Source organism: Nycticebus coucang, chromosome 4 (genome assembly GCF_027406575.1).
Source record: "Nycticebus coucang isolate mNycCou1 chromosome 4, mNycCou1.pri, whole genome shotgun sequence".
Lineage (NCBI taxonomy): Eukaryota > Metazoa > Chordata > Mammalia > Primates > Lorisidae > Nycticebus > Nycticebus coucang.
The window spans coordinates 130,365,133-130,387,867 of NC_069783.1; the positions used below are offsets into that span (position 1 = coordinate 130,365,133).

At 57.0% G+C, this 22,735-nt stretch overlaps 2 protein-coding genes across 2 annotated transcripts in view; both read left to right on the plus strand.

Moving 5' to 3' along the window:
* CLTCL1 (clathrin heavy chain like 1) overlaps positions 1-15,461 on the plus strand; it is a 131,655-nt gene extending 116,194 nt beyond the window's left edge. The window contains 8 exon segments of the mRNA XM_053587525.1: positions 3,149-3,253; positions 5,253-5,272; positions 6,357-6,474; positions 6,802-6,889; positions 6,892-6,971; positions 11,355-11,576; positions 13,673-13,748; positions 14,402-15,461. Of these exon segments, the coding sequence (XP_053443500.1) occupies positions 3,149-3,253; positions 5,253-5,272; positions 6,357-6,474; positions 6,802-6,889; positions 6,892-6,971; positions 11,355-11,576; positions 13,673-13,748; positions 14,402-14,586 (894 nt within the window). The 3' untranslated portion in view covers positions 14,587-15,461.
* Positions 15,462-15,471: 10 nt separating this feature from the next.
* Positions 15,472-18,782, plus strand: SLC25A1 (solute carrier family 25 member 1). The gene is made up of 9 exons (XM_053587519.1): positions 15,472-15,715; positions 15,971-16,078; positions 16,164-16,263; positions 16,353-16,491; positions 17,217-17,301; positions 17,441-17,545; positions 17,681-17,796; positions 17,875-17,948; positions 18,120-18,782. Exons 1-9 carry the CDS (start codon positions 15,622-15,624, stop codon positions 18,232-18,234), a joined length of 936 nt encoding a protein of 311 aa, XP_053443494.1. The 5' UTR covers positions 15,472-15,621; the 3' UTR covers positions 18,235-18,782.
* Positions 18,783-22,735: the final 3,953 nt, after the last annotated feature.

A 22,735-nucleotide genomic window follows, 5' to 3' on the forward strand; every position in this document is an offset into this window, starting at 1 on the left:
GGACCCCAGACTCCTCTGGCAGCAACCAAACTGTCAGGTGGTGTCGGCTCAGGTGTGAGCTCCGAGCAGCCTGTTAATTGTATTCTGGTCTCGGTCTTGGGACGCTCCTCTCCCCAGCTCTGCACATGTCTTAGGTGAAGGGGCTGGAATTGTCTAGGCTTAGTCCCCAGTCTCTTTGCACTGAGTGTCTTAATTTTGCGCCCTTGTCCTTGGGTAAATAATTGTCCAAAACTCTCTCCGCTTTTGCTCTCTGCCAAGGAAAGGCAGCATCATTGGTACGTCTGTCCTCTCACACTCAGACCAGGAGCGGGGTCGGCACAGAAGCCCCTCACGGCAGGGAGCGTGGCCTCTCATGCTTCCCCCACATGCAGCTGCTGAGGGTGGGCATGGGTGGCAGCTGGGCTGCCAGGCAAGGTCTGTAGTCTCTGTCCTTCCTGAGAACGGTGTGCCCAAGGTCGAGACCGGGGACACGCACACAGGCTTCTTGGTGGAAGACACCTGTGTCCTCGGCATGGTGGCACATGAGCTCAGTGGCTTCTGGGGGGGTGTCACGCCCCGAGTGGGGATGCAGACTTCTGATGGATCACATCACCATGCCTCGACATGTGTGACTGGTCCCAGGTAGGTACGTCCAGGTGTTGGGAAATCTAGACTTGATCAACCCTGCTGGGCTCTTCTTTATTCTCATTTCTCTGAGAGAAGGGTGCACTTTAAATCTGCTGTGCTGTGGTTGGAGTGGCAGCATGGCAATGCTTTGCTTCTTAATGGCACATCACAGCAGGAAGCTGAGACACGCTGACTCAAGTTCCTCCCTCACGCAATGCACCATGTCTCTGCTGCTGCTGCTGTGTGAAGACAGCCCATCAGCGCAGCTGTGAGGGACAGGGAGGCGTGAGCTCATGCAGTGGCCCAGGAGAGGAGGGCTAGCCACTCTGCGTTCTGGGCACACCACAGGTGCTTCCGAGTCTGCTTGGCCCTGGGCCAGGGACTGACAGGCCAGGCAGGGCCCTGCTGGCTCAGGGTGGAATCCCAGATTAGCCATCTGCTGTTTCTGCCACTGTGGGCTATAGGTGTCAGTGCCATGAACCTCAGTTTTCCCACTGATAAGGCGGACATACCATTTCCTCCCTACCCAGTGATGGGCAGTGGGCACCTGGCGTCAGTAGGCACCACTCTCAGCTGGTGCAGTGCCATTGTCGGGAGCCCAAGAGCTGGAGCTTGGAGGACACCAGCTGGTCATCCTGGAGTTCTTGACAAAATCTTTGAGCCTTAGTTTCCTCTCCTACAAAACAGGAATGCAGCTGTCCTCTGGGCTCGGCTGAGTCAATGTGCCCTGTGTGCTCATCATGGGCACAGCACTGACTGTCCGTGCCAACAGTACTGGTGGGCACAGCCCTGCTCACGTCCAGGTGGTGGCTGGTGGCCTCACACTGCACTGTCTGCCACACAACTCCAAAGGGCCTGCCACTGTGTCCTGAGTGACAAGGGGCCCAGACCCAGCAGCTTAGCCCACAAAAGACATGTCCATTGCAGGCCTCGGCACTGGAGGGACTGAGATGTGAGGTGCCTTAAACTGTCCACCGGAGGGACACAGCATTCTGGTCATGCTGCCTGAACTAGTTTGAGGGTTGAGGCTGCGCTCACGAGCCTCAGTGACACAGGCTTGTCCTAGGACTGGTTCTTCACATTACACAGAAACCCAAGGAGCCATGTGGTTGGCAGGGGAGGCCGGTAGGGCTCAGAGGAGGTGACTTGACACAGAGGGGAACTTGAGCTCCTCAGCCCTGTGTCAAATCCCAACACCCCTCTGCTTATATATGTAACACACTCAGCTGAGACACCTCTGGTCTGGCCCTGCTGCTGAGTAAGAGGCCAGGCCCAAGGGCAGCAGGCTGCAGGGCTCCTGTGTGAGCATACACACAGCGGCTGGGGCTGGCTGCTGCCACAAGTGAAGCTTTGTGACAGGACCAGGTCACTGTTCTGCATCCTTGGGGGTGGGACTTTGCAACCCCTCTGGGTCAGAATCTATGGTGACAGTGGGTGCTCTAGCTTGCGAGCGGACGAGGAGGAAGAGGCTGGCGTTGTCAACAAATCAGAGGGTAGTGATAATGCTGTGTTCACTTGTGGTCTGCAGATCCCCAAAGGGCCCCACATTGCTGCTCAGTCCCCAGAACCTTGCATTTCTGGAGGCTCTATGGCGCCCAGCCCCTGCCCCCAGTGTGGCTCCAGCACCAGCTGTGCCATACACACAACCCTAAACCCCTATACACTTGTAGACATGTTCATCACTCCTGGCTGGGCTCATGTCCTTCCAGATGGTAGGAATTGCCTTGCTCCCTGGAATAGCAGAACTGTTTGCAGGCCCTAGACATTGATGCCACAGCAAGCCACCCAGTGACATGCCCAACATGAGAATGATGACCAACAAGATAAGTGCCAAGAGACACAGCGGCCTGACTGGACCCTGAGACCCAGAAGGACAGGGAGGGGGTCTGCCCAGAATGTCCCGCCCTCTCCTGCCTCAGCCTGGGCGAGCTGTCCAGGCTCACTTAGAGTCTAAGTGCTTCAGGCCCCCCTGGCTCAGAAGCACTGGGACTGTGAGGGGTATGCGGACTGTGGGTAGGGGGCTGGACTGGGGGAGGGGGTGCTGACTGTGGGGGGGGTGTGGACTGTAGGGAGTGTGCTGACTGTGGGGGGGGTGTGGACTGTAGGGAGTGTGCTGACTGTGGGGGGTGTGCGGACTGGGGGAGTGTGTGCAAACTATGGGGAGGGTGTGGATTGTGGGGGGGGTGTGGACTGTGGGGGGTGTGCTGCCCACCTGCTCACAGCTTAGACCAACCTTTCCAGGGAGGGTGGGGAAATCTTGCTGCTTGAATGAAAACATATCGTGTTTGATTTTCCTGCTGTGGTTTGTTCTAGCCAATTACACTCATTCATTCACTCAGCAGATCCTGGTGGAGTGTTGCCCCATCCCAGGTGCTGGCGTGAGACAGGAGACAAAGCCCCGCCTTGTGAGAGAAGTGCCCGTGCTGAGGAGATGCTGCTGCGATGGGGGCTGGCACTCGGGGCAGTGTCCAACCTCACTGGGAAGGGGCCATAGGGCATTAGGACATGGGACAGAGACTGACTGGCCGCTTCCTCACCCCAGGTTGCCAACATGGAGCTGTGTTACAGAGCCCTGCAGTTCTGTCTGGATTACAAGCCTCTGCTCATCAATGACCTGCTGCAGGCACTGTCTCCCCACCTGGACCACGCCCGCACCTCTTCTCAGAGGTGAATCAGCCAAAACTCCAAGCCCAGAGAAGAGAGTGCCAGGCTTGCTCTGCCCTGGTGATCATGGTGGCACCTTCAGAAACAGTTCTTGAGATGACCCCCGGCCAAGTTCAAAGTTTCATTTGCCAGACTGTTTCGGCATCAGATGCAACATTCCTCGTTTCATCACTTTGCTTCCCTGCCCTGCTCAAATGCTGCGTCTTCTACACACTGAAGATTCACAGCCACCCCGTGTGGAGCAAGTCTGCCGTGCTGTCTTTCCAACAGCATGCATTCACTTTGTGTCCGCCATAGCTTAGTAATTTGGGGCAGTTTTTCAGCCTTCTTCATTATCATGTTATCTGCTGTGCTGATCTGTGATCCATGATCTTTGATGTTAATATTGTTTTGGGGGCACCACAGGCCACACCCATATAAGGCAGTGAACTTGGGTGACACATGTGCTGTCCCCTCCCTGTTCCTCTCCTTAGGCCCCTCTGTTCTCTGAGACACAACATTGAAATTAAGCCAATTAATAACCCAACAGTGACCTCCAAGGATTCAAGTGAAAGGAATCAAAAGCTAGAAATTGATGAGGCTTAGTGAGGAAGGAGGTTAGCCAAAGCCAGGCTTCCTGCACCAAGCAGCCAGGTTGTGAATGCAAAGGAAAAGTTCTTGAAGGAAATTAAAAATGATACTCCAATGAGCCAATGCATGATAAGAAAGCAAAATGGCCTTATTGCTGAGATGAAGAAGGTTTGAGTGGTCTAGACAGAAGATCAAACCAGTCAACATTCCCTTAAGCCAAAGCCTAATCCAGAGCGAGGCGCCAAGTCTTCAATTCTGCGAAGGCTGAGAGAGGTGAGGAAGTTGCAGGAGGAAAGTTGGAAGCCAGCAGAGGTTGGTGCATGAAGTTTAGGGAAAGAAGCCATCTCCATAACATAAAAGTGTGAGGCGAAGCAGTAGGTGCTGGTGGAGAAGCTGCAGCCAGTTCTCCAGAAGGTCTAGCTAAGATCATCATAGCTGGAAAGGAGAAATCAACGTCTGGTTTCCAAGCTTCAAAGGACAAGCTGACTCTCTTTCTGGGATAGGCTGGCTCTCTTGCTGGGGACTAATGCAGCTGGTGACTTGAAGTGGAAGCCAACAATCACTTAACCATTCTGAAAATCTTAGGGCCCTTCAGAATTATGCTAAATCTCCTTTGCCTGTGCTCTGGAAATGGGACAAAAAGCCTGGGTGACGACACATCTGTTTACAACGTGGTTTACTGAATATTTTAAGCCCACTGTTAAGACCTACTGCTCAGAAAAAAGTTTCCTTTCAAAAGATTCCCAGTCATTGACAGTGCACCTGGTCACCCGAGAGCTCTGATGGAGATGAATGTCGTTCTCTGCTTACTAACACAATACCCATCCTGCAGTCCATGGATCAGAGTAATTTCTATTCTCAAGCGTTGTTATTTAAGATACACATTTTATAAACCCGTACGTTTGGATCTGGGCAAAGGCCATTAAGAACATTCTCTTATGTGAAGTGAAATAAGCCAGGTGCAGGAAAACAAATATTACATAATCTCATTCCTGTGTGGAAGCTGAAAAAGGTGCCTTCATGGAAGTAAAGAGTAGAATGATGGGATGGGAGGAAGGTAATGAAGGGAGGTTGATTAATGGGTAGAAAAACCCAGAAGAACAAGTTGCAACGTTGGTGGTACAGTAGGTTGACTACAGTTAACAATAATTTATTATATATTTTTAAATAACTAGATGAGAAGATTTGAATTTTTTTTTTTTTTTTTTTTTTGCAGTTTCTGGCTGGGGCTGGGTTTGAACCTGCCACCTCCGGCATAGGGGGCCAGCGCCCTACTCCTTTGCGCCACAGGCACCACCCGATTTGAAATATTCTTAACACAAAGAAATGATAAATGTTTGAGGTGATGGGCCATCTCAGTTACCTTTATTTGATCATTACGCATTGTACACATGTCTCAAAATTTTGCATAGACCCAAAATGTATCATTATTATGTCTCAAAAATTGAAAATAAATGCATGTCCAATAGCAGAGGTCAAAATGCCAAAATTAGCAACCAGCTCTCACAGATGATTCTGAGGGGTTCAAGACTTGAGTGGAGGAAGTAGCAGAAGATGTGGTGGAAATAGAAGGAAAACTAGAATTAAAAGTGGGAGCCTGAAGATGGGGCTGTATTGCTGCTGTCTCGTGAGAAAACTTGAACAGGTGAGGAGTTGCTTCTCAGGGATGAGCAGAGAAAATGGTTTCTTGATACAGAACTTACTCCCCCTGGAGATGCTGTGAGCCTTGTGGAAATGACACGGAATTTAGAATATTACGTAAACTCTGTTGATGAACAGTGACAGGGCTTGAGCCGACTGACGCTGACTTTGAAAGAAGCTGTGTGGGTACAGTGGTATCCAACAGCATTATGTGTGACAGAGGGGTCCTTGATGAAAGGGAAACGGGAGCCAGCAGACCTTCCTGCCTTAGTCTAAGGAATGGCCACAGCCACCATGTCCCTCAGCAGCCACCGCACCCCTCAGCAGTCACCGCGTCCCTCAGCAGCCACCGCACCCCTCAGCAGCAACTGTGCCCCTCAGCAACCACTGTCTCATCCAGGAGCAGCCATCAGAGCCTCCACCAGCAGAACACCAGGGATCTCTGAAGGCTCAGGCGATGCGAGTATTCTTAGCAGTGAGTTATTTTTTAACTAAGGCATATACACTGGTTTTAGACACACTGCTATTGCGTACTTAATGGATCCCAGGGTAGTGTAGACATGACTTGTATATGCAGTGGGGGAACAGGACATTTGTGACTTGTTTTATTGTGGTGGTCCAGAACAAAAGCCCCGGATCTGAGGTGTGCCCCTATAGATTTGCATCCACCCAAAACGTCGACAGGTGACACTGATGTCTCCCCAATGGCCCAGACCGCCCTCTTGTGGGAGTGTATTGGAGCCTGTTGGTTCCAGGTCCCTGGCTCCTACAGCTGGCCCATTCAAGAGGGTGTACACACACTTACCCACTTGCACCCTCACCAGTGTATCCTGGAGCACCCCTGTCCAGTGTCCCATGACACACTTCCCCCCAACCCATCGGGTAGGCCAGCTGCCCCTGGTGAAGCCTTATCTGCAGTCAGTCCAGAGCCACAAGAACAAGAGTGTGAAGGAGGTGCTCAACCACCTGCTGACAGAAGAGGAGGATTACCAAGTGGGTGTGGAGGAGGGAGCCTCATCACAGTCAGGTCGGCAGGGCAGTGCACTAGCCAGCCAGTTCTCAAAGCTCCCTTGCCCAGGAAGGTGTGTAGGTCTCTCAGGGCACCAGCAGATACACAGAGGTGGCGGAGGTTGCAGTGACCCCTGGGGACCCCATGTGTCTGCTTACTGTGCAGGAGGGTGTGTAGGCCCCTCAAGGCACCAGTGGCTATATGGAGGTGGCCAACGTGGCAGTGACCCCTGGGGACCCCATGTATCTGCTCACTGTGCAGCCAGCCCTTGCCATGGTGTCTCATCCCTCATTGAAAGGTTTTCTTCCCAGGGCTTAAGGGCATCTGTTGACGCCTACGACAACTTCGACCATACCAGCCTGGCTCAGCAGCTGGAGAAACGTGAGCTGATGGAATTCGGCACCTCGCAGCCTACCTGTATAAGGGCAGCAATCGGTGGGCCCAGAGTGTGGAGCTCTGCAGGAATGATGGTCTCTACAAGGTCAGTGGCCCTGAGCCCAGCTGCCTTCTACCTGCCGCCTTGTCCACCTGCCACTTTAGTATGCTTTCTGATGTTTTAGACGGGGTTTCATCCTTCCCGCTTCTTTCTCAGGCCTGGCTCTGAGCTTCACCAGGAGATTCTCATGTGGGATAAGGGGTTGATGTTAAGCAGGGAGCTTGTCTAGAACCTGGAGTGAGAGTTTCAAGCCACCTAGAGACCCTTAAAAATTGTACTGACAGAGAGTTGATTTTTTTTCTCGGAAGTTACATGTGAATTTCATTCTACCTCTACACAGTGTGGCAGGATTCACTTATTGACAAAAACTTTAATTCCTATCAAGATATGGGAATTTAGCTGGATGTGTGGCAGGCACCTGTAGTCCCAGCTGCTCGGGAGGGGAAGCAAGAGGATCCCTTGAGCCCAGGAGTTTGCTATGAGGCTGCAGTGAGCTATAATCACACCACTACTCCCCAGCCTGGATGAAAGAGCAAAAAATAAAAAATAAGGCCAGGCACGGTGGCTCACACCTATAATCCCAGCACTCTGAGAGTCTGAGGCAGGAGGATCACTTGAGCTCTGGAGTTTGAGACCAGCCTGAGCAAGAGCGAGACCTCGTTTCTACTAAAAATTGGAAAAATTAGCTGGGTGTTGTGGCAGGTGCCTGTAGTCCTAGCTGCTCAGGAGGCTGAGGCAGGAGAATTACTTGAGCCCAAGCATTTGAGGTTGCTGTGAGCTATGACATCACAGCACTCTAGTCAGGGCAACAGAGTGAAACTGTCTCAAAAAGCAAGTAAATAACAATAAAAATTTTTAAAACTGTGTTTCCGGGCAGCACCTGTGGCTCAGTGAGTAGGGTGCTGGCCCCATATACCGAAGGTGGCAGGTTCAAACCCGGCCCCAGGCAAACTGCAACAACAACAAAAAAAAAATAGCCAGGCATTGTGGCGGGCGCCTCTAGTCCCAGCTACTCAGGAGGCTGAAGCAAAAGAATCACCTAAGCCCAGGAGTTGGAGGTTGCTGTGAGTTGTGATGCCATGGTACTCTACCAAGGGTGACAAAGTGAGACTCTGTCTCTAAAAAAACAAACACAAAAACTGTGCTTCAAAGCTGGGCATGGTGTTGCACCTGCAGTTATAGTCCTAGCTACTTGGGAGACTGAGACAGGAGGATTGCTTAAAGGAAAAACCAAAACAGGGCGGCACCTGTGGCTCAGTGAGTAGGGCGCCGGCCCCATATGCCGAGGGTGGCAGGTTCAAGCCCAGCCCCGGCCAAACTGCAACAAAAAAATAGCCGGGCGTTGTGGCAGGCGCCTGTAGTCCCAGCTGCTCGGGAGGCTGAGGCAAGAGAATCGCGTAAGCCCAAGAGTTAAAGGTTGCTGTGAGCTGTGTGACGCCGCGGCACTCTACCGAGGGCGGTACAGTGAGACTCTGTTTCTACAAAAAAAAAAAAGGAAAAACCAAAACAGTTGTTTTTATGCCAGTGAGAGATGGCTTAGCATCACTCTGAGAGCCAGGTCCGGGCACCTGCTCAGGGTTAGGTCGTCTGCAGAGATCTCCAAGACCCTAAAGGCACTGCCATCCTCTGCTTGGCCCGAACCTCTCCCCAGTAGTGTAAAGGTTGTTCTACAGAGGCCTTTGTTGTACTATACAGCTGAGCCTCAAGGTTCCATGGCCCAGAGACCCTGAAAGTCCCTGCAGACTGTAAACCTGACCTGCAACTGGAAGACAGTTTCTGTCCAAACCGTCCTGTCATCTGAAGTCCTTCCCCCTATCGCTGCCTGACTGGGCACGCTGTGACCTGGCCACCCCCTTCCAGGAGGCTTCGACTCTGGCTTCAGGGTGTCCCCTCTAATGTGGCAGTGTTGACACGGGGGCCCGTGTCGGGCCATGTGCACCATTCCTGGCCTCCATTTTCTACCATTAGTGCCACAGTTGTCCATGGGAATTTATGACGGTCTTTCCTGTGTCCAGCTGCCACCTCTCCCCTAGCACAGCAACCTCACTCTCACAGCACCTGGGCAGCAGCTCTCTTGAACTCCATTGAGCCCTGTGGTTCTGATGTCAGGGTCTGCTCTGTGACAGCTCCTGGCCCTGAGTGACAGTGCCCAGGGTCCTGCCTGTGGTGCCCGTGGGTCCCAGGAGAAGAAACACTGCTAAAGCCCAGCACTACAGTGAAAGTCTCAGGACCTGGCACCGGGAGACGGCAGCCAAGCTCAGACACTCCTCGCAAAGGGTCACCCCACCTGGCCATCACAGCCGCCACGTTCTGCTCACACAGTGCCTGCCAGGACTTCGGCGCACAGCCTCTCGCCCCTCAGGCAGGCGTGGGAGAAGGTGGTGTAAGTGCTGCCAGAGGCCCGTTGGCCTTTACAACTGCCCACTCAGAGCTATGTGAGCTAAGAAGGGAGTCCTGAGGACAGAGCCATGCAGAGTGGCCCAGCGTGCTGCCTCCAGAGCAGTGGCTCTCAGTCCTGAGGGCAGAGTCACGCAGAGCAGCCGAACGTTGCTCTAAGAGCAACTGTGGCCCTCAGGGGACATTTGTGTGTCATAGCTGGGGTTGTGACACTAATGGTAGAAAATGGAGGCCAGGAATGGTGCACATGGCCCGACACACAGGCCCCAGTGTCAGCACTGCCACATTAGAGGGGACACTCTGAAGCCAGAGTCGAAGCCTCCTGGAAGGGGGTGGCCAGGTCACAGCGTGCCCAGTCAGGCAGCGATAGGGGGAAGGACTTCAGATGACAGAACGGTTTGGACACAAATATGGTGGACAGTAGCAGCTGCAAGGTTTGGGGTGTGCACTGTGCATGGGGAGCTCAGTGCTATGGAGCATGGGGACAGGCAGGAGGGAGGGGCTGCTTTGGGGATGAGTGTGGACTGAGGCAGGAGGAGCCCAGGACCTTCCTTATCCAGGTGTGGAGGGAGAGCTGGGGCTTCAGAAGAGAAGGCTCAGCTGAGAGCGAGACAGGCCCGCAGGCTCTGGCAGTGGTCTGGGAGAGGGAGACAGGCCCCTGGGCTCTGGCAGTGGTCTGCGAGAAAAGAGATGTGGACACTGTGGTAGAGCTGCCCTGGGGGTGGTGCAGCTGGGGGGAAGGTGAGAGGGCTCCAGGCTGTAGGAACAGGGTGCTACCTGGGCACTTCCTGGGGGCTCCTATACCCGGGAGTCCTCTAGGACGCTGCCAGTGAGCAGCTCAGCCTGTGGTCTGGAGCACAAGAGTTCTGGAAACATCCACTCTCTAGTGGGAGTGGTTGAGGAGAGTGGACAGAGAGGTGCCCGTGAGGCAGAAGACAAGCCGGGAGACAGGCCAGGACAGAGCAGCGCGAGCAGCAGGCAGCGGGCGCTTCTTCCCACAAGGGAAGGTGCAGAGGGGCTGTGTGGGGCTGCGCCCTCTCAGGGGGTGTGTGGGGTGGCTGCCCACATGTGTGTGGAGGCTGAGTATCTTCAGGAGTCCCCAGAGCAGAGCTCAGAGACGGCAGTGGGCACATGGAGCAGGGCCACCGCGGGTTGTCCCTGAAGAGCACGGCCCACGGCCAGCCCAGGTTCTGTCTCAGGTTCCTCAGGTCTGACAGGTGAACACCAGGCCCTGCTGCAGAGGGCTGGCTGGAGTTGGGTCCAGCTCCGGCATGTGGCTAGGCAGCAGAAAACAGCTACACAGGGTACTAGTTTCCTAATGACTAATCGTGATGTGGCATCATCTTATAAATGTCGTTTTGGACAAAAATCTGCAAGTGTAAAGATGGCAGTTAGGCTATCTGAGGGACTTGAAGGAAGATGAAATTGCTGATTCCCAAGCACTGGCCGTGCCCTCAACAGTGCCTTCCCATCGGCATTTACCCCAGAGGGTCGCATACACCCTCTGCCCATGGTCACTGGCCCTGAGGCCAGGGCCCCTGTCTCACAGGGCACCCACAGTCATATGCATCACCTCTGAACATTTCAGGGTCTGAGAGGATGGTGCTGGGTTAGTACTTCCGTCTTAGCAGAGGGCAGCCAGGTGCAGGGAATGGCTCAGCTGTGTGTCCAGACTGGGTCTGGTGGTGCAGGAAGGGCCTTCATGGAGCCTGGCTCTGCTCACTGCCCTGCCAGCCCAGCCACCCCTGGGCATGAGGCCCCTGCCTGCAGCATGCCCCAAGCCGCATGCCTGCCCTGCCTGCGGAACAGCTCAAGCCACATGCCCACCCTGGCTGCAGGACAGCCCAAGCCATGTGTCCACCCCTGGATGCAGCATAGTCCAAGCTGCATGTCTACCCTGCCTGCAGCACAGCCCCAGCCATGTGCCCACCCTGGCCACAGCCGCATGTCCACCCTGCCTGTAGCATGGCCTCAGCCGCGTATCTGCCTGGCTGCAACATGGCCCGTGCCGTGTGTCTGCCCTGCCTGCAGGATACCATGCAGCATGCAGCAGAGTCTCGGGATGTCAAGCTGGCCGAGAATTTGCTGCAGTGTTTCCTGGAGGAAGGCAGACAGGAGTGCTTTGTGGCTGCGCTCTTCACCTGCTACGACCTGCTCCACCCGGATGTGGTGCTCAAGCTGGCCTGGAGACACAGTGCCATGGACTCTGCCATGCCTTACTTCATCCAGGTGACGAGGGCGTACTTGAGCAAGGTGAGCTGTGGCTTCCTGCCACCTGGCCTGCCTGCAGGAAGGGCCTCTCCCTTCCTACTCAAGTGGCTTCTTCCCACCCACCTCTCTGCAGCACATGCTTGCCCCTCCATCCATGCATTTGCCCCGCTTCCAGCCAGTGGAGACAGCTCAGGCTGAGGCTTCTTTCTGTGGTGCAGACTAGTGAGGGGTAGGAAGAAACCAGAGGGCCCTAGTGCTGCTGGCTCTGCCTGGGAGGGCTTGAGGGCTGCCTGCACCCACAGAGCCTCTGAGAAGATGCTTGGCCCTTGCGAGGGCCACCCCAAAGAGCATTCAAGACCATCAGCCTGCTACAGGGGAGTGACTTGGTCCAATCTGCACAGGACACCTGAGTATGAGGCTCCCTGATGATTTTCAAGGGGGGCAGGGCAGAGTATTCCTGACCACGTGGCTTAAAGTGTGGGGGTGCCAGAGGACACAGATGGGTCCCAATCACTCTTCAACCACAGTGGACGGCCACTCCCTACAGGGGATTTCTGTGCTGTGTGGAGTTTGTCCTTGGAAACTGCTCTCACCCTCAGTGAGCTGCTTTTCCCATCCCTAAAGTGTCTCAACCTGAAAGCAGTCTTTTCTGAGAACCTCTTTAAGAAGGATGAGTGTGGGGCGGCGCCTGTGGCTCAGTGAGTAGCGGGCTGGCCCCATATACTGAGGGTGGCAGGTTCAAACCAAGCCCCAGCCAAACTGCAACAAAAAATAGCTGGGCGTTGTGGCAGGTTCCTATAGTCCCAGCTACTTGGGAGGCTGAAACAAGAGAATCGCCTAAGCCCAAGAGCTGGAGGTTTCTGTGAGCTGTGATGCCATGGCACTCTACCGAGGGTGACAAAGTGAGACTCTGTCACAAAAAAAAAAAGGATGAGTGTGGAGGCCAGGCCTGGTGGTTCATGCCTATAATCCTAACACTCTGGGAGGCCGAGGCAGGTGGATTGCCTGAGCTCACGGGTTTGAGACCAGCCTTAAGCAAGAATGAGACCCTGTCTCTAAAAATAGCCAGGCATTGTGGCAGGCACCTGTAGTCCCAGCTACTCAGAAGGCTAAGGCAAGATGATCACTTGAACCCAAGAGTCTGAGGTTGCTATAAGCTATGATGCCACAACACTCTACCAAGGGTGACAAAGTGAGACTCTGGAAAGTAATGGACGAGCGCAGCCTGAATCTCCTCCTGGCAATAGAGGCCCAACAATTAACATAAGAGGAACTTAGGCCCACCCAGACCTCAGAGGTATCACTGCTGCAGGGGTTTGACTAGCAGGGACCCCCCCCCCCACCCAGGACTTTGGGGAGCACATTCCCTTTCTCTGCTGGATGATGAGTTCATCCCTGCAACCATTGTCAGCATGGGCCATACTGTGGCCACACAGCCAATTCAGGGTTACCATTAGAGGATGCTGCTTCTTGGCCTGGGGTTCTATCCCTCACAGGTGATGACTGCTACCTGCTCCTGCCAGGGCCAGACAAAGCACCTGTTGCGGGAAGGTCAGGGAGAAAAAGGGGATAGCCCTCGGAGACATCCCCGTGACATTCTCTTAGCACATTGTCCTTGTAGGCCCCACCTAGAGCTCTTCCCTGGGGGTCAGCAAGCTGGCAGCAGAGAGGGCAGACTGCAGGGCCAGCCTGCCAGTCACATTTCCTGCCTTACCTCTGAGCCCTGCACCGGGGCAGCTCTCACCAGGGGCAATGCCTGGGGAAGCATCAGGGAAGAGTAAGGAGGCAGCTAGTCCTCAAATCTCTCTCAGGGGAAGTGTCTCGTCTCCTGAGGACCACGTGATCTGTCTGCCACTCAGGAGGGGCAACCAGCCCAGACTGGTTGGCCAGACTCAAGCAGGCAGTATTCCCTGCCTGCTGCTCCAGCCCTGCAGGTTAGGAAGGAGTATGTCCATGTGTTTGGAGGAGGACCTGGCCCCATAAGCCGGGTCACACTCACAGCCTGCAGCCACTGCTGCAGTGGCTCTCCCTGGCGTGGGCTTGCTGCACTTGCAGTAAGCATGGGGCGTGGTGCCAGCCACTCCACTGCAGAGGCCAGCTACACTGTCAGGTGGGCACTCACATGCCCTCCTTTGCAGGTGGACAGACTGCATGCCTCGGAGAGTCTACATAAGCAAAAGGTGCATACTGCAGAGCCCACGCCTCGCATGTTTGGTAGGTGGCACCAGCTGTGCTCAGTGTGGGAGGAGATGAGTGATTAATATTGCTCTTCCCTGGCTGGGCTTCAAATGGGGATAGGGATGAATAGGTAGGAGCTGGAAGGACCCTAGTGGCCGCCAGATGTGGAGGTGTGTGTCTAGGAGTGTTTGCATGGCCACTGTCCTCCCTGCTGCGAGGGCATTCTGAAGAGGGTCCTGCCCTACCTTGAGTGGCCAGGCTGCAACTGGCATGTGCTGGGAGGGGCTTTGCACCTGAGAGCCTGCCCTGAACAGCCTGGCCATCAAACACACTGGAAAGGCTGCGGAGCTAACACAGGCCTGAGCGCACCTCACACCAGCTTGTCTCAAGCCCCTGCTGAGCGTGCCGGCCCATCATTAATGCCAATCCGGTCTTTCTAGATTTTGATGGGCATGAGTGAGACCCAGTTGATTGAGCCGAGTAAGTGCCCTATATCAGGACTAGCTTGCCCTCTAGCCTGGCCCCACACCAGCAACGCTCACCACGCTGCCTCCCAGTGCCTCAGCCTCAGTGTGGTCAGGGATGGTCCTGCAGACCATGCTTCTTGGGCCCGTGGCTACTCAGGGGCAGCCAGGAGAGGACCCGTGGACAGCAGGAGCTCTGCTCACTGCAGGCATCTCCTTCTGTAGGCCAGCAGCTGATGCTGACAGCCGGCCCTGCTACTGTCCCAGCCCCTGCCGGCCTCTCCTATGGATACACTGTGCTTCTGCCTTTGTCCAGCCTCCTGTGTGCGGCTTCAGTGTGTGGTGGGCGCTGTCCTGACTCCCTGCTCTATCCGATTACTAACCTCTCCAAGGAGCCTGTTGCTTTCTAGCACAGAGGACCCCAACGGGAGCAGGAATACCAGGACTTTATTTTTGCTAAAGCCCAATGGATGGCAGCACGGTCTAAGTCATCCTGGAGCCTGAGGAAGCTGGGGCTGCCCAAGACTAGTTCCAGCCTCCAGCAGGGAGCTGGGCCTCTGGCTGGAACCAGGCATTACCAGGGAGGTTGTTGTCTGCAAGGATTCCCTGCACCTTGGGTGAAGAGGCACCCTCTTTACCCCACACTGGCTAGAACTGCTTTTTCCACGCCACTTTGAAGACACAACATGTACACGTCTTGTATGGAGCCTCTTGCCCATCACGATTATTAAAGTTGGTTTATCAAGGTAAAGCTTCTCTGCCTGGTGCTGGTGTGGGTAGGCGGGACGAGGGCCAATTTTACAGCCCTGTGGCCTGCTAAAGATTCGCTGAAACCTCTGGGGGCGGGGAACCCGTGTCTGCCCGGTGGAGGCTGCCTGGGAGAACACATCCGGGTTACACTTGAAGTCTTTTCCCCTGAGCTCTAAATCCGGGAGAGGGACAGGGGTGGAAACTGCACAACCCGGTGGCGCGTCCGTAAAGCCAAACCCTCAGGCGGGGGGACCGGTCCGCCCCGCTCGCCTCCGGCATCCCCGAAGGTCTCGCCTTTCTCTGCAGACGCACAGACTCCGAGGCTCGCTCCTCCCCGCGTGGGTCCTCGGTCCGGGCGCGTTGGAGTCACTGCCCCTTGACCCACAGGTCCGGGCCAGGACGCGGCACCGCCTCCCTCAGGCGCCACCCCCAGCCCCGCCTCGCGGGTGCCCCGGACTCTACTTGGCCATTGGCTGCGCTCCGGGCCTCGCCCCGACGCCTGCCCCGGCGCGCTCCGCCCCGGCCTCAGTTTCCCAGCCGGGGGCGGGGCCCGGCTCGGACCACACGGGGCGGAGCCCGGGAGCCGACGCACAGCCCCGCCCCCGGGACATAACTGGCCGCCGCGGACCGAGCGCCCAGCGCCGGAGGCTCGGACCCGAGGCTGCTGCCGCCAGGCGCCCCGCCCCCCGCCCGCCATGGCCATGCCTCGCGCCCCCCGCGCCCTGGCGGCCGCCGCGCCCGCGCCCGGGAAGGCCAAGCTGACGCACCCGGGGAAGGCGATCCTGGCGGGTGAGCCCCCTCGCGGAGACGCGGACCCCGACCCGCCGGCCGCCCCACGCCAAGCTTCCGGGTGGGTCCGGGACGCCGAGGCCCCGCCTCACTTCCGGGTTGGGCCCGGGGCGCACGGGGGTCGCCCCGTGCCGGGACCTCGGGGTGTGGGCCCCGGCCCAGCCTCTTAGCTGGACAGGGGCAGTGGCGACGCCGGGCAAAGTCCGGGGCGGGGGAGGGGCCGGGGTCTCAGCGCCTGGCGCCCGGTGCCCGCAGGCGGTCTGGCGGGAGGCATCGAAATCTGCATCACGTTCCCCACCGAGTACGTGAAGACGCAGCTGCAGCTGGACGAACGCTCAAACCCGCCGCGGTACCGGGGCATCGGTGAGGAGGGACGGGCGCGCGGGGCTGCGGGCGGCGGGGCGGGCGCGCGCGCGGGCGGCCGGGTCCTGACCGCCCCCTCCCCCAGGGGACTGCGTGCGGCAGACGGTCCGTAACCACGGAGTCCTGGGCTTGTACCGCGGCCTCAGCTCCCTGCTGTACGGCTCCATTCCCAAGGCGGCCGTCAGGTGAGGCTCGGCCGGGGGTGGGGGCTCCGCGGGAGGGTCCGGGCGGCGGCAGCCCCTCCCACCCGCCTCTCACCCTCCTCTGCCCCCAGGTTCGGAATGTTCGAGTTCCTCAGCAACCACATGCGGGATTCCCAGGGACGGCTGGACAGCACGCGCGGGCTTCTGTGCGGTCTCGGGGCCGGTGTGGCCGAGGCGGTGGTGGTCGTGTGCCCCATGGAGACCATCAAGGTGGGAAGGTGCCTGCAGGAGACAGGCGTAGGGGGACGGCCCAAGATGGGAAGGGGCAGGCGGTCCCCGTGCAGAGGTGCTGGGGGCAGGCAGGAAGGGCCTCTCGGAGCCGACTGTCCCGAAGGCCAAGGGAAGGCCATACTAAGCTCTTTAGAAAACTATTTACCGGCCGGGCGCGGTGCCTCACTCCTGTAATCCCAGCACTCTGGGAGGCCGAGGTGGGTGGATGCCTGAGCTCAGGAGTTAGACCAGCCTGAGCAAGAGGGAGACCTCATCTCCACTAAAAATAGAAAAACTAGCCTTGTGGCGGGGGGTCTGTGATCCTGGATACTTAGGAGGCTGAGGCGGGAGGGTCACTTGAGCCCAGGAGTTTTGAGGTTGCTGTGAGCTATGACCACAAGTACCCAGGGAGCCTCTGTCTCCAGTACACACACACTTGAATATATATAAACAGGAAACATAAAATAACAATTTTGCTGTCAAACTGTGGAAGATAACAGCAAACTTAAGGGTGGACTCACCTTTACCAGGTGGCCAGCGGGCCCTTGTGTCCTTTGTATGTTTGTGCTGCCTCAGGCGGTCTTGGGCAGTGCTGCTTCCCAGGTGGACACCTGCACCCCAGCCCTAGTAGGGCCTGCGTTAGCTCTGGGCCTGCTCACTGTGGGGCCAGGCGTGCCCTTCAGGTGGTGGCTGAGAGCTAGCATCTTTGCTTTCCTCTATCTCAGGTGAAGTTCATCCACGACCAGACCTCAGCCAACCCCAAGTACAGAGGGTTCTTCCACGGGGTTAGGGAGATAGTACGGGAACAAGGTGAGCCCCCCAGCCTTCCTCTTCAGGGTCAGGCCTCAGCCAAGCTGGAAGGGACTGTACTTCCCTTCTTGCCTTGGCTCTCCCATCTCAGCTGGGGCCTAGGCAATGCCAGTGTGACCCCGTGCCTGCCTGCCCTCAGGGTTGAAGGGAACATACCAGGGCCTCACAGCCACTGTGCTCAAGCAGGGCTCCAACCAGGCCATCCGTTTCTTCGTCATGACCTCCCTGCGCAACTGGTACCGAGGTGCGTCTGTGCCAAGGACACTGGGATGGGTGGGGGTGTCTGCTCAGGCTCTGGTCCAGGCTCTGCCCCAGCTCTCAACACCCTACCCCCCTTTACCCTCCAGCACCCTCTGACCACACTCCCACCCCTACCCAGGGGACGATCCCAATAAGCCCATGAACCCCCTCATCACGGGGGTCTTCGGAGCTATCGCAGGTGCAGCCAGTGTCTTCGGGAACACTCCTCTGGATGTGATCAAGACTCGCATGCAGGTGGGACAGGGCCTGGCGCGGGTGGGGGAGCTCAGGCTGCAGCTGAATGCTCAGCTTTGGCCTGTGGGTGTCCCGTAGGGCCTGGAAGCACACAAATACCGCAACACGCTGGACTGTGGCCTCCAGATCCTGAGGAACGAGGGGCTCAAAGCGTGAGTGGGGAGGGGAGGGGCTGCTGTCTCCCCTCAGACCCTCCCTGGCTGATGCGTCCTACCCCAGGCACCCTTAGCATTCTATTCTTTCCCTCCTACCTCTGGGGTTGCCCTTCCCAGGGACCCTGCCCTTCTCTGCCGTGCTCATCTCTGACCCCTCCCCTCACCCAGATTCTACAAGGGCACTGTCCCCCGCCTGGGCCGGGTTTGCCTGGACGTGGCCATCGTGTTCATCATCTACGATGAGGTAGTGAAGCTGCTGAATAAGGTGTGGAAAACAGATTGAGCCGGAAGACACATGGGGCCGGCCGGGCTGCAGCGCAGCCCACACCCTGCCATGTGATTTCAGTGCAGTAGTGCCAAAAGGCCCTCCACGTCCCTGAGTCTATGGGCACATAGACTGTGCTGTGGCTCCCTTGTGGTCTGAATGTGATACCACCATTGTGTCCATGTGTCTGGCCATGGCTGGGCATCCCTCCGGCTGTGAGTCTATGCCCACGTGTCCGTGTGCTTTGTTGTGAGACCTATTGCCCGTGTTTTGTGTTCTGTGTCACGTGACCCTGTGCCCCACATCCTGGGGTGCCCATGCGGCCTGGATCCGCAGCCCTGTAGCCATGGCCGGTTCCAGCCCGGTGCCTTCCACCCTGTCCCGGCCTACCATAGCTGCCTCCGGGCCTCGGCCTGGCTTCACCGCATTCCAGGGGCTGCATGCCCCCCGCTTCTCCCGCCATTGGCCTTAACTGGCCCTCGGGCCCTCCCTCCACCCGGGACAGGGTGGCACCCACCACTCTCAGGACCACCCTGCCAAGGCAGAATAAACCGGATCCTGTTGCAGCCTAGTGCCCTGGATCCATCTCTATGTGGGCCCATCAGTAGGTGGGCAGCAGTGGCTGGACCTCTGCAAGGGGCCAGCCTACCCCCCACCTGCAGCAGAGGGACAGGGATTGTCCACTGTCCTCTCAGTGTTGGCTCCCTGAGAGGCCCAGCACCATGACAAAAAGGATCTGGTCTGCATCCAGGCCTTCCCCGTGGTCTCAAGATCCAGCAGGGTCAGTTGAAGGGTGTGTTCACGAGGCCTGGCAGAAAGCACAACTGGGCAGAGCGGAGGGCTGGGCCAGGAGACACCCACCTGCCCCTCATGTGGGGGAAGGTCTAGGCAAGGTCAGGTTGTAGGGCGCTTCTGTGGCATGTGTGGAACAGGCTGCTTCTGAGAAGGGGGTCCAGCTTCTTCCCTGAGGCTCTGAGTGGGACCTTTCCTCCTCCACCCAGGCTGGAAGGCAGCCACCTGGTCCAGCAGGGGGTGAGGCTGCCTGGCCAAGGTCCTGGGGACCTCTGGGCACCTCACCCCATAGCCCTGAGCTTCAGAGGAAGGTGTCCCTTTGGCTGGAGGCCACAGGGCTCTGAACCTACAGGTTCCCCTGGCCCAGGCCCATCCTCCACAGGCCATGAGCCAAGTGGAGGACATCTGTGGACAGGAGGACCAACCAGTGCTCCCATATGTGCAGGGGCAGGAGGTAGCTTCCTGTCCAGGTGCCTGGATGGGAGAAAAGTGCAGGAGTTCAGTCAGGCTGGGGAATAACTTCCTGCCAGCTAGAACTCCATGGAGTCCTGTCCCTGGGGCTGTGTCCCAGTGAGCAAGTACCACCAGCTCCCTGGAGTCTGGGCCGTGTGTGCAGTGGGAAAAAAATCTTGGGGAGCAAAGATTTTGAAGGCTCACTGGGGAGAGCTGCTGGGCAAGGGTCTGGGATTGCAAACTGGTCACCACCCAAACTGTCTGTGTGCCCAGCTGGCTGTGTGTGCCCTGTGCCCACAGGAGAATTCCTAGTCTTCGCTGCAACAGAGGAAAAAGGGCCTGGATGACAGCCTGTGTGTCCCTCCCATCACACACAGGGCATGCAGTTGCAGGGCTGGAGCCCCACACCAAGAAGTTCTCTGTCCCCTAAGCCCAGGCCAGCAGCTCTGGTCCTCAGTGCTTTACAGTGGGGTGAGAGCAGGTGATGGGCAGCACTGGCCACAGTGCAGCCCCCCAGCTCACCATGGCCTGCACCCTAGGCCTCAGCATTGAATTTGAGGCTCAGAACTCTGACTCCTTTTGCTGTGTGACCTTTGGCAAGTCACCTAACTTTGATTTCCTAATCTGAGAAGTGAGGTGTCAGAGAACCAACCTCATCGAGTTGTGAGGTGAAAGGATTAACTCCCTATCCTAGTTCTGGGACGATACCTAGTGTACAGCCGGCCTCACAGGTGGCTGATTTTTTCTTGGGGTAGCAGGAAGTTGCTTGCAGTCCCCCAGGCTCCAGGAAGTTTCTGGAGCAGGCAAAGCTGAGGGGACCCAATCTCATACTGAGATGCCAGCTACTCAGTGACAGGACAACTGCACCTGTTCCTTTTCCCCTCCATAGGGAAGAAGGGACTGAGGCTGCACGGGCTGAGAGCAGAGTGTAAGGCATGGGTCTGTATCCTCCCTGGGACCTCTCCCCAGGAACATTCTAACTTCCATCCCTCTCCCCCTGGGGGAGGCAGGTTCCCCTACCTATGGACATCAGGGAGCCCAGCCAGAAATGTTGATTGAGCTTGGTCTGACTGCCTTTGGGCCATAACATGGGGAAATCCCCTGCCCTGGTACACTAGAGGCTGCTGCATATGCCCCCCAGATAAGTAGGCATCAGCTCCTGGAGCTGAGACCTGAGGGGGAGGGAGGTCTATGCAGGAAGGACTTGGAGGCACCTCTGGGCTTTGGGGAAGTGAGCTGGTGAGAGCACCCAGAGAAGCAGGCAGGGCCTAGAGGGAGCCAAGTCACATTTAACCAAGACAAATGCAGCAGAAAGGCAAATGACAGGATCAGCACAGATTGCCATTGTAGCAACAAGGGCAAAGGGACACAGATCTCCAAATTAATCCAGAGGTGGAATAGATGGGTTCTAGCCCTGTGCTCACCTTCACCCCCACCAACCAGCATGCTTGGCTAATGCTGGGGCTGGGTGCGCACATCAGAGGAATGTGAGGGGACTCCAGGTCACCATGTCCTGCTCAAAGCCAGAGCCTTGGTGCCCAGCCAAATGCAGCGCCAAACTTCACCATCTGGCACAGCCTCAGGTCTGTGATCCTCATGGACTGTGCCCAGGAATAGCAATGGTTCTAGAGATAAGAGCAAGTGAGAAGGTGAGGGGTAACCATGCCTGGGGCAAAGTCTGGCCAACCTCAAGCCTTGTTCTCACTCCTGTGGGACTGAGGACAGGGTTCTGCCCCCTCTAGGCAGCTGCCTTTCATCACCCCCCAAATTTCTTGAAGTTCCTCCTTACATGCTTCTGCACAGGCACCCCCTTGGTTTTGAATGGTAGTCAGAGCTTTGGTACCAAAAAAGCCAGACCCTCCTGACAGATGGGTCTGTCTCAGCCAACAAAGAGAATTCTGATGTGGGGGTTGTGTACTCAAAGCAAGCAGAATCTTGGTTGAGGATGCAGAGGAGTGTGAGTAGAAAATACTAGAAGCATTTTCCTTAATTTTTTACTTGGTCTTAGGTAAAAGGCATAGAATAAGGGCATCTGAGGAACTCCTGGCCTCCTTAAGACCTGGGAATAGGGACAGACAACTGGCTCCGGCTTGAAATGAGAGAACAGAGTACAATGAGGATCATGGGTGAACATAGCCAGGCCAACAACGTAGGTGACCCACAGAAAATATGGTAGCCCCTGAAGTGGCCCTGTAGGTCCCTCGTCCCAGATCCACCAGGCAAATATCCCTGAGAGCAGTCCCCTCTGTTCATTTGGGCCAAGTCCTGACCCCTGACTGCCTAACGTGGCCCTTATCACATTGCCACATCTGTCTCCTCCGTCTGGCCACACCTACCCACCACTCAATCCTCTATTGGCTGGGTGTGACCTGGAAGGCCCACTTGGCCAGAGATGTCGCCTCCTGGGCGGCGCCTGTGGCTCAGTGAGTAGGGCGCCTGCCCCATATGCCGAGGGTGGTGGGTGCAAACCCAGCAAACTGCAACAAAAAAATAGCCGGGCGTTGTGGTGGGCGCCTGTAGTCCCAGCTGCTCGGGAGGCTGAGGCAAGAGAATCGTGTAAGCCCAAGAGCTGGAGGTTGCTGTGAGCCGTGTGACGCCACGGCACTCTACCGAGAGCGGTAAAGTGAGACTATGTCTCTACAAAAAAAAAAAGAGAGATGTCGCCTCCTGAAGGGACTTCATGGTTCAGCTCACCCCTCTGCTCCCAAACCTGACAAGGCTGTCGGCTCATGAACTCTGAGCAGCCAAACCCCGGCTGACCAGCGCAGCTCCCGGGGGACGGTTTGCATGTGCTTACCAGGCTGGGGCTGCCGAGGCTCTGGGGCCAGCCCGCCAGTCGGCCCTGCACAGGTTGACCGCGAGCCAGAGCCCTCCCCCACGGCCGCCACCGGAGGCTCCAGCGAGTCGGCCCCTCGTCTCGAAGCCCGGAGACGCCCCTGGGGCTGTAAAGGGGAGGAGGTATATAACATGCACGGGAAAGCTATGCCCGCCAGGCCCGGGAGGACTGGCTCCGGTGAGGGCGAGGGCCGTGGCCGCAAGCCACCAGGGCCTCCCTCAGCACAGACCACGGAGTCCTGTGGTCCGGACAGGACTCCGTGGGCGCGGCAAGCAGTGGGAAACTTCCCGGAGCCCATTTCTGAACGGGGAATCAGATTTCCCCGACCTTAGGGATGGGCGATCCAGGCAGGGGACAGCCGGCCAGATGGACAGCGTTCCCGAAGAGCAGAGCCGGACTGGGGTGGTGACGCTCGCGCCCGGAAGTCGGGGGCGGCGC

What these genes read in the sequence shown, in the direction of transcription:
- SLC25A1 (XM_053587519.1), top strand. Translation starts at nt 15,622, where the DNA reads ATGGCCATGCCTCGCGCCCCCCGCGCCCTGGCGGCCGCCGCGCCCGCG. An exon ending in GGAGATAGTACGGGAACAAG is followed by an intron (nt 17,302 to 17,440) that starts GTGAGCCCCCCA and finishes GCCTGCCCTCAG; the next exon opens with GGTTGAAGGGAACATACCAG. An exon ending in AGGAACGAGGGGCTCAAAGC is followed by an intron (nt 17,949 to 18,119) that starts GTGAGTGGGGAG and finishes CCCCTCACCCAG; the next exon opens with ATTCTACAAGGGCACTGTCC.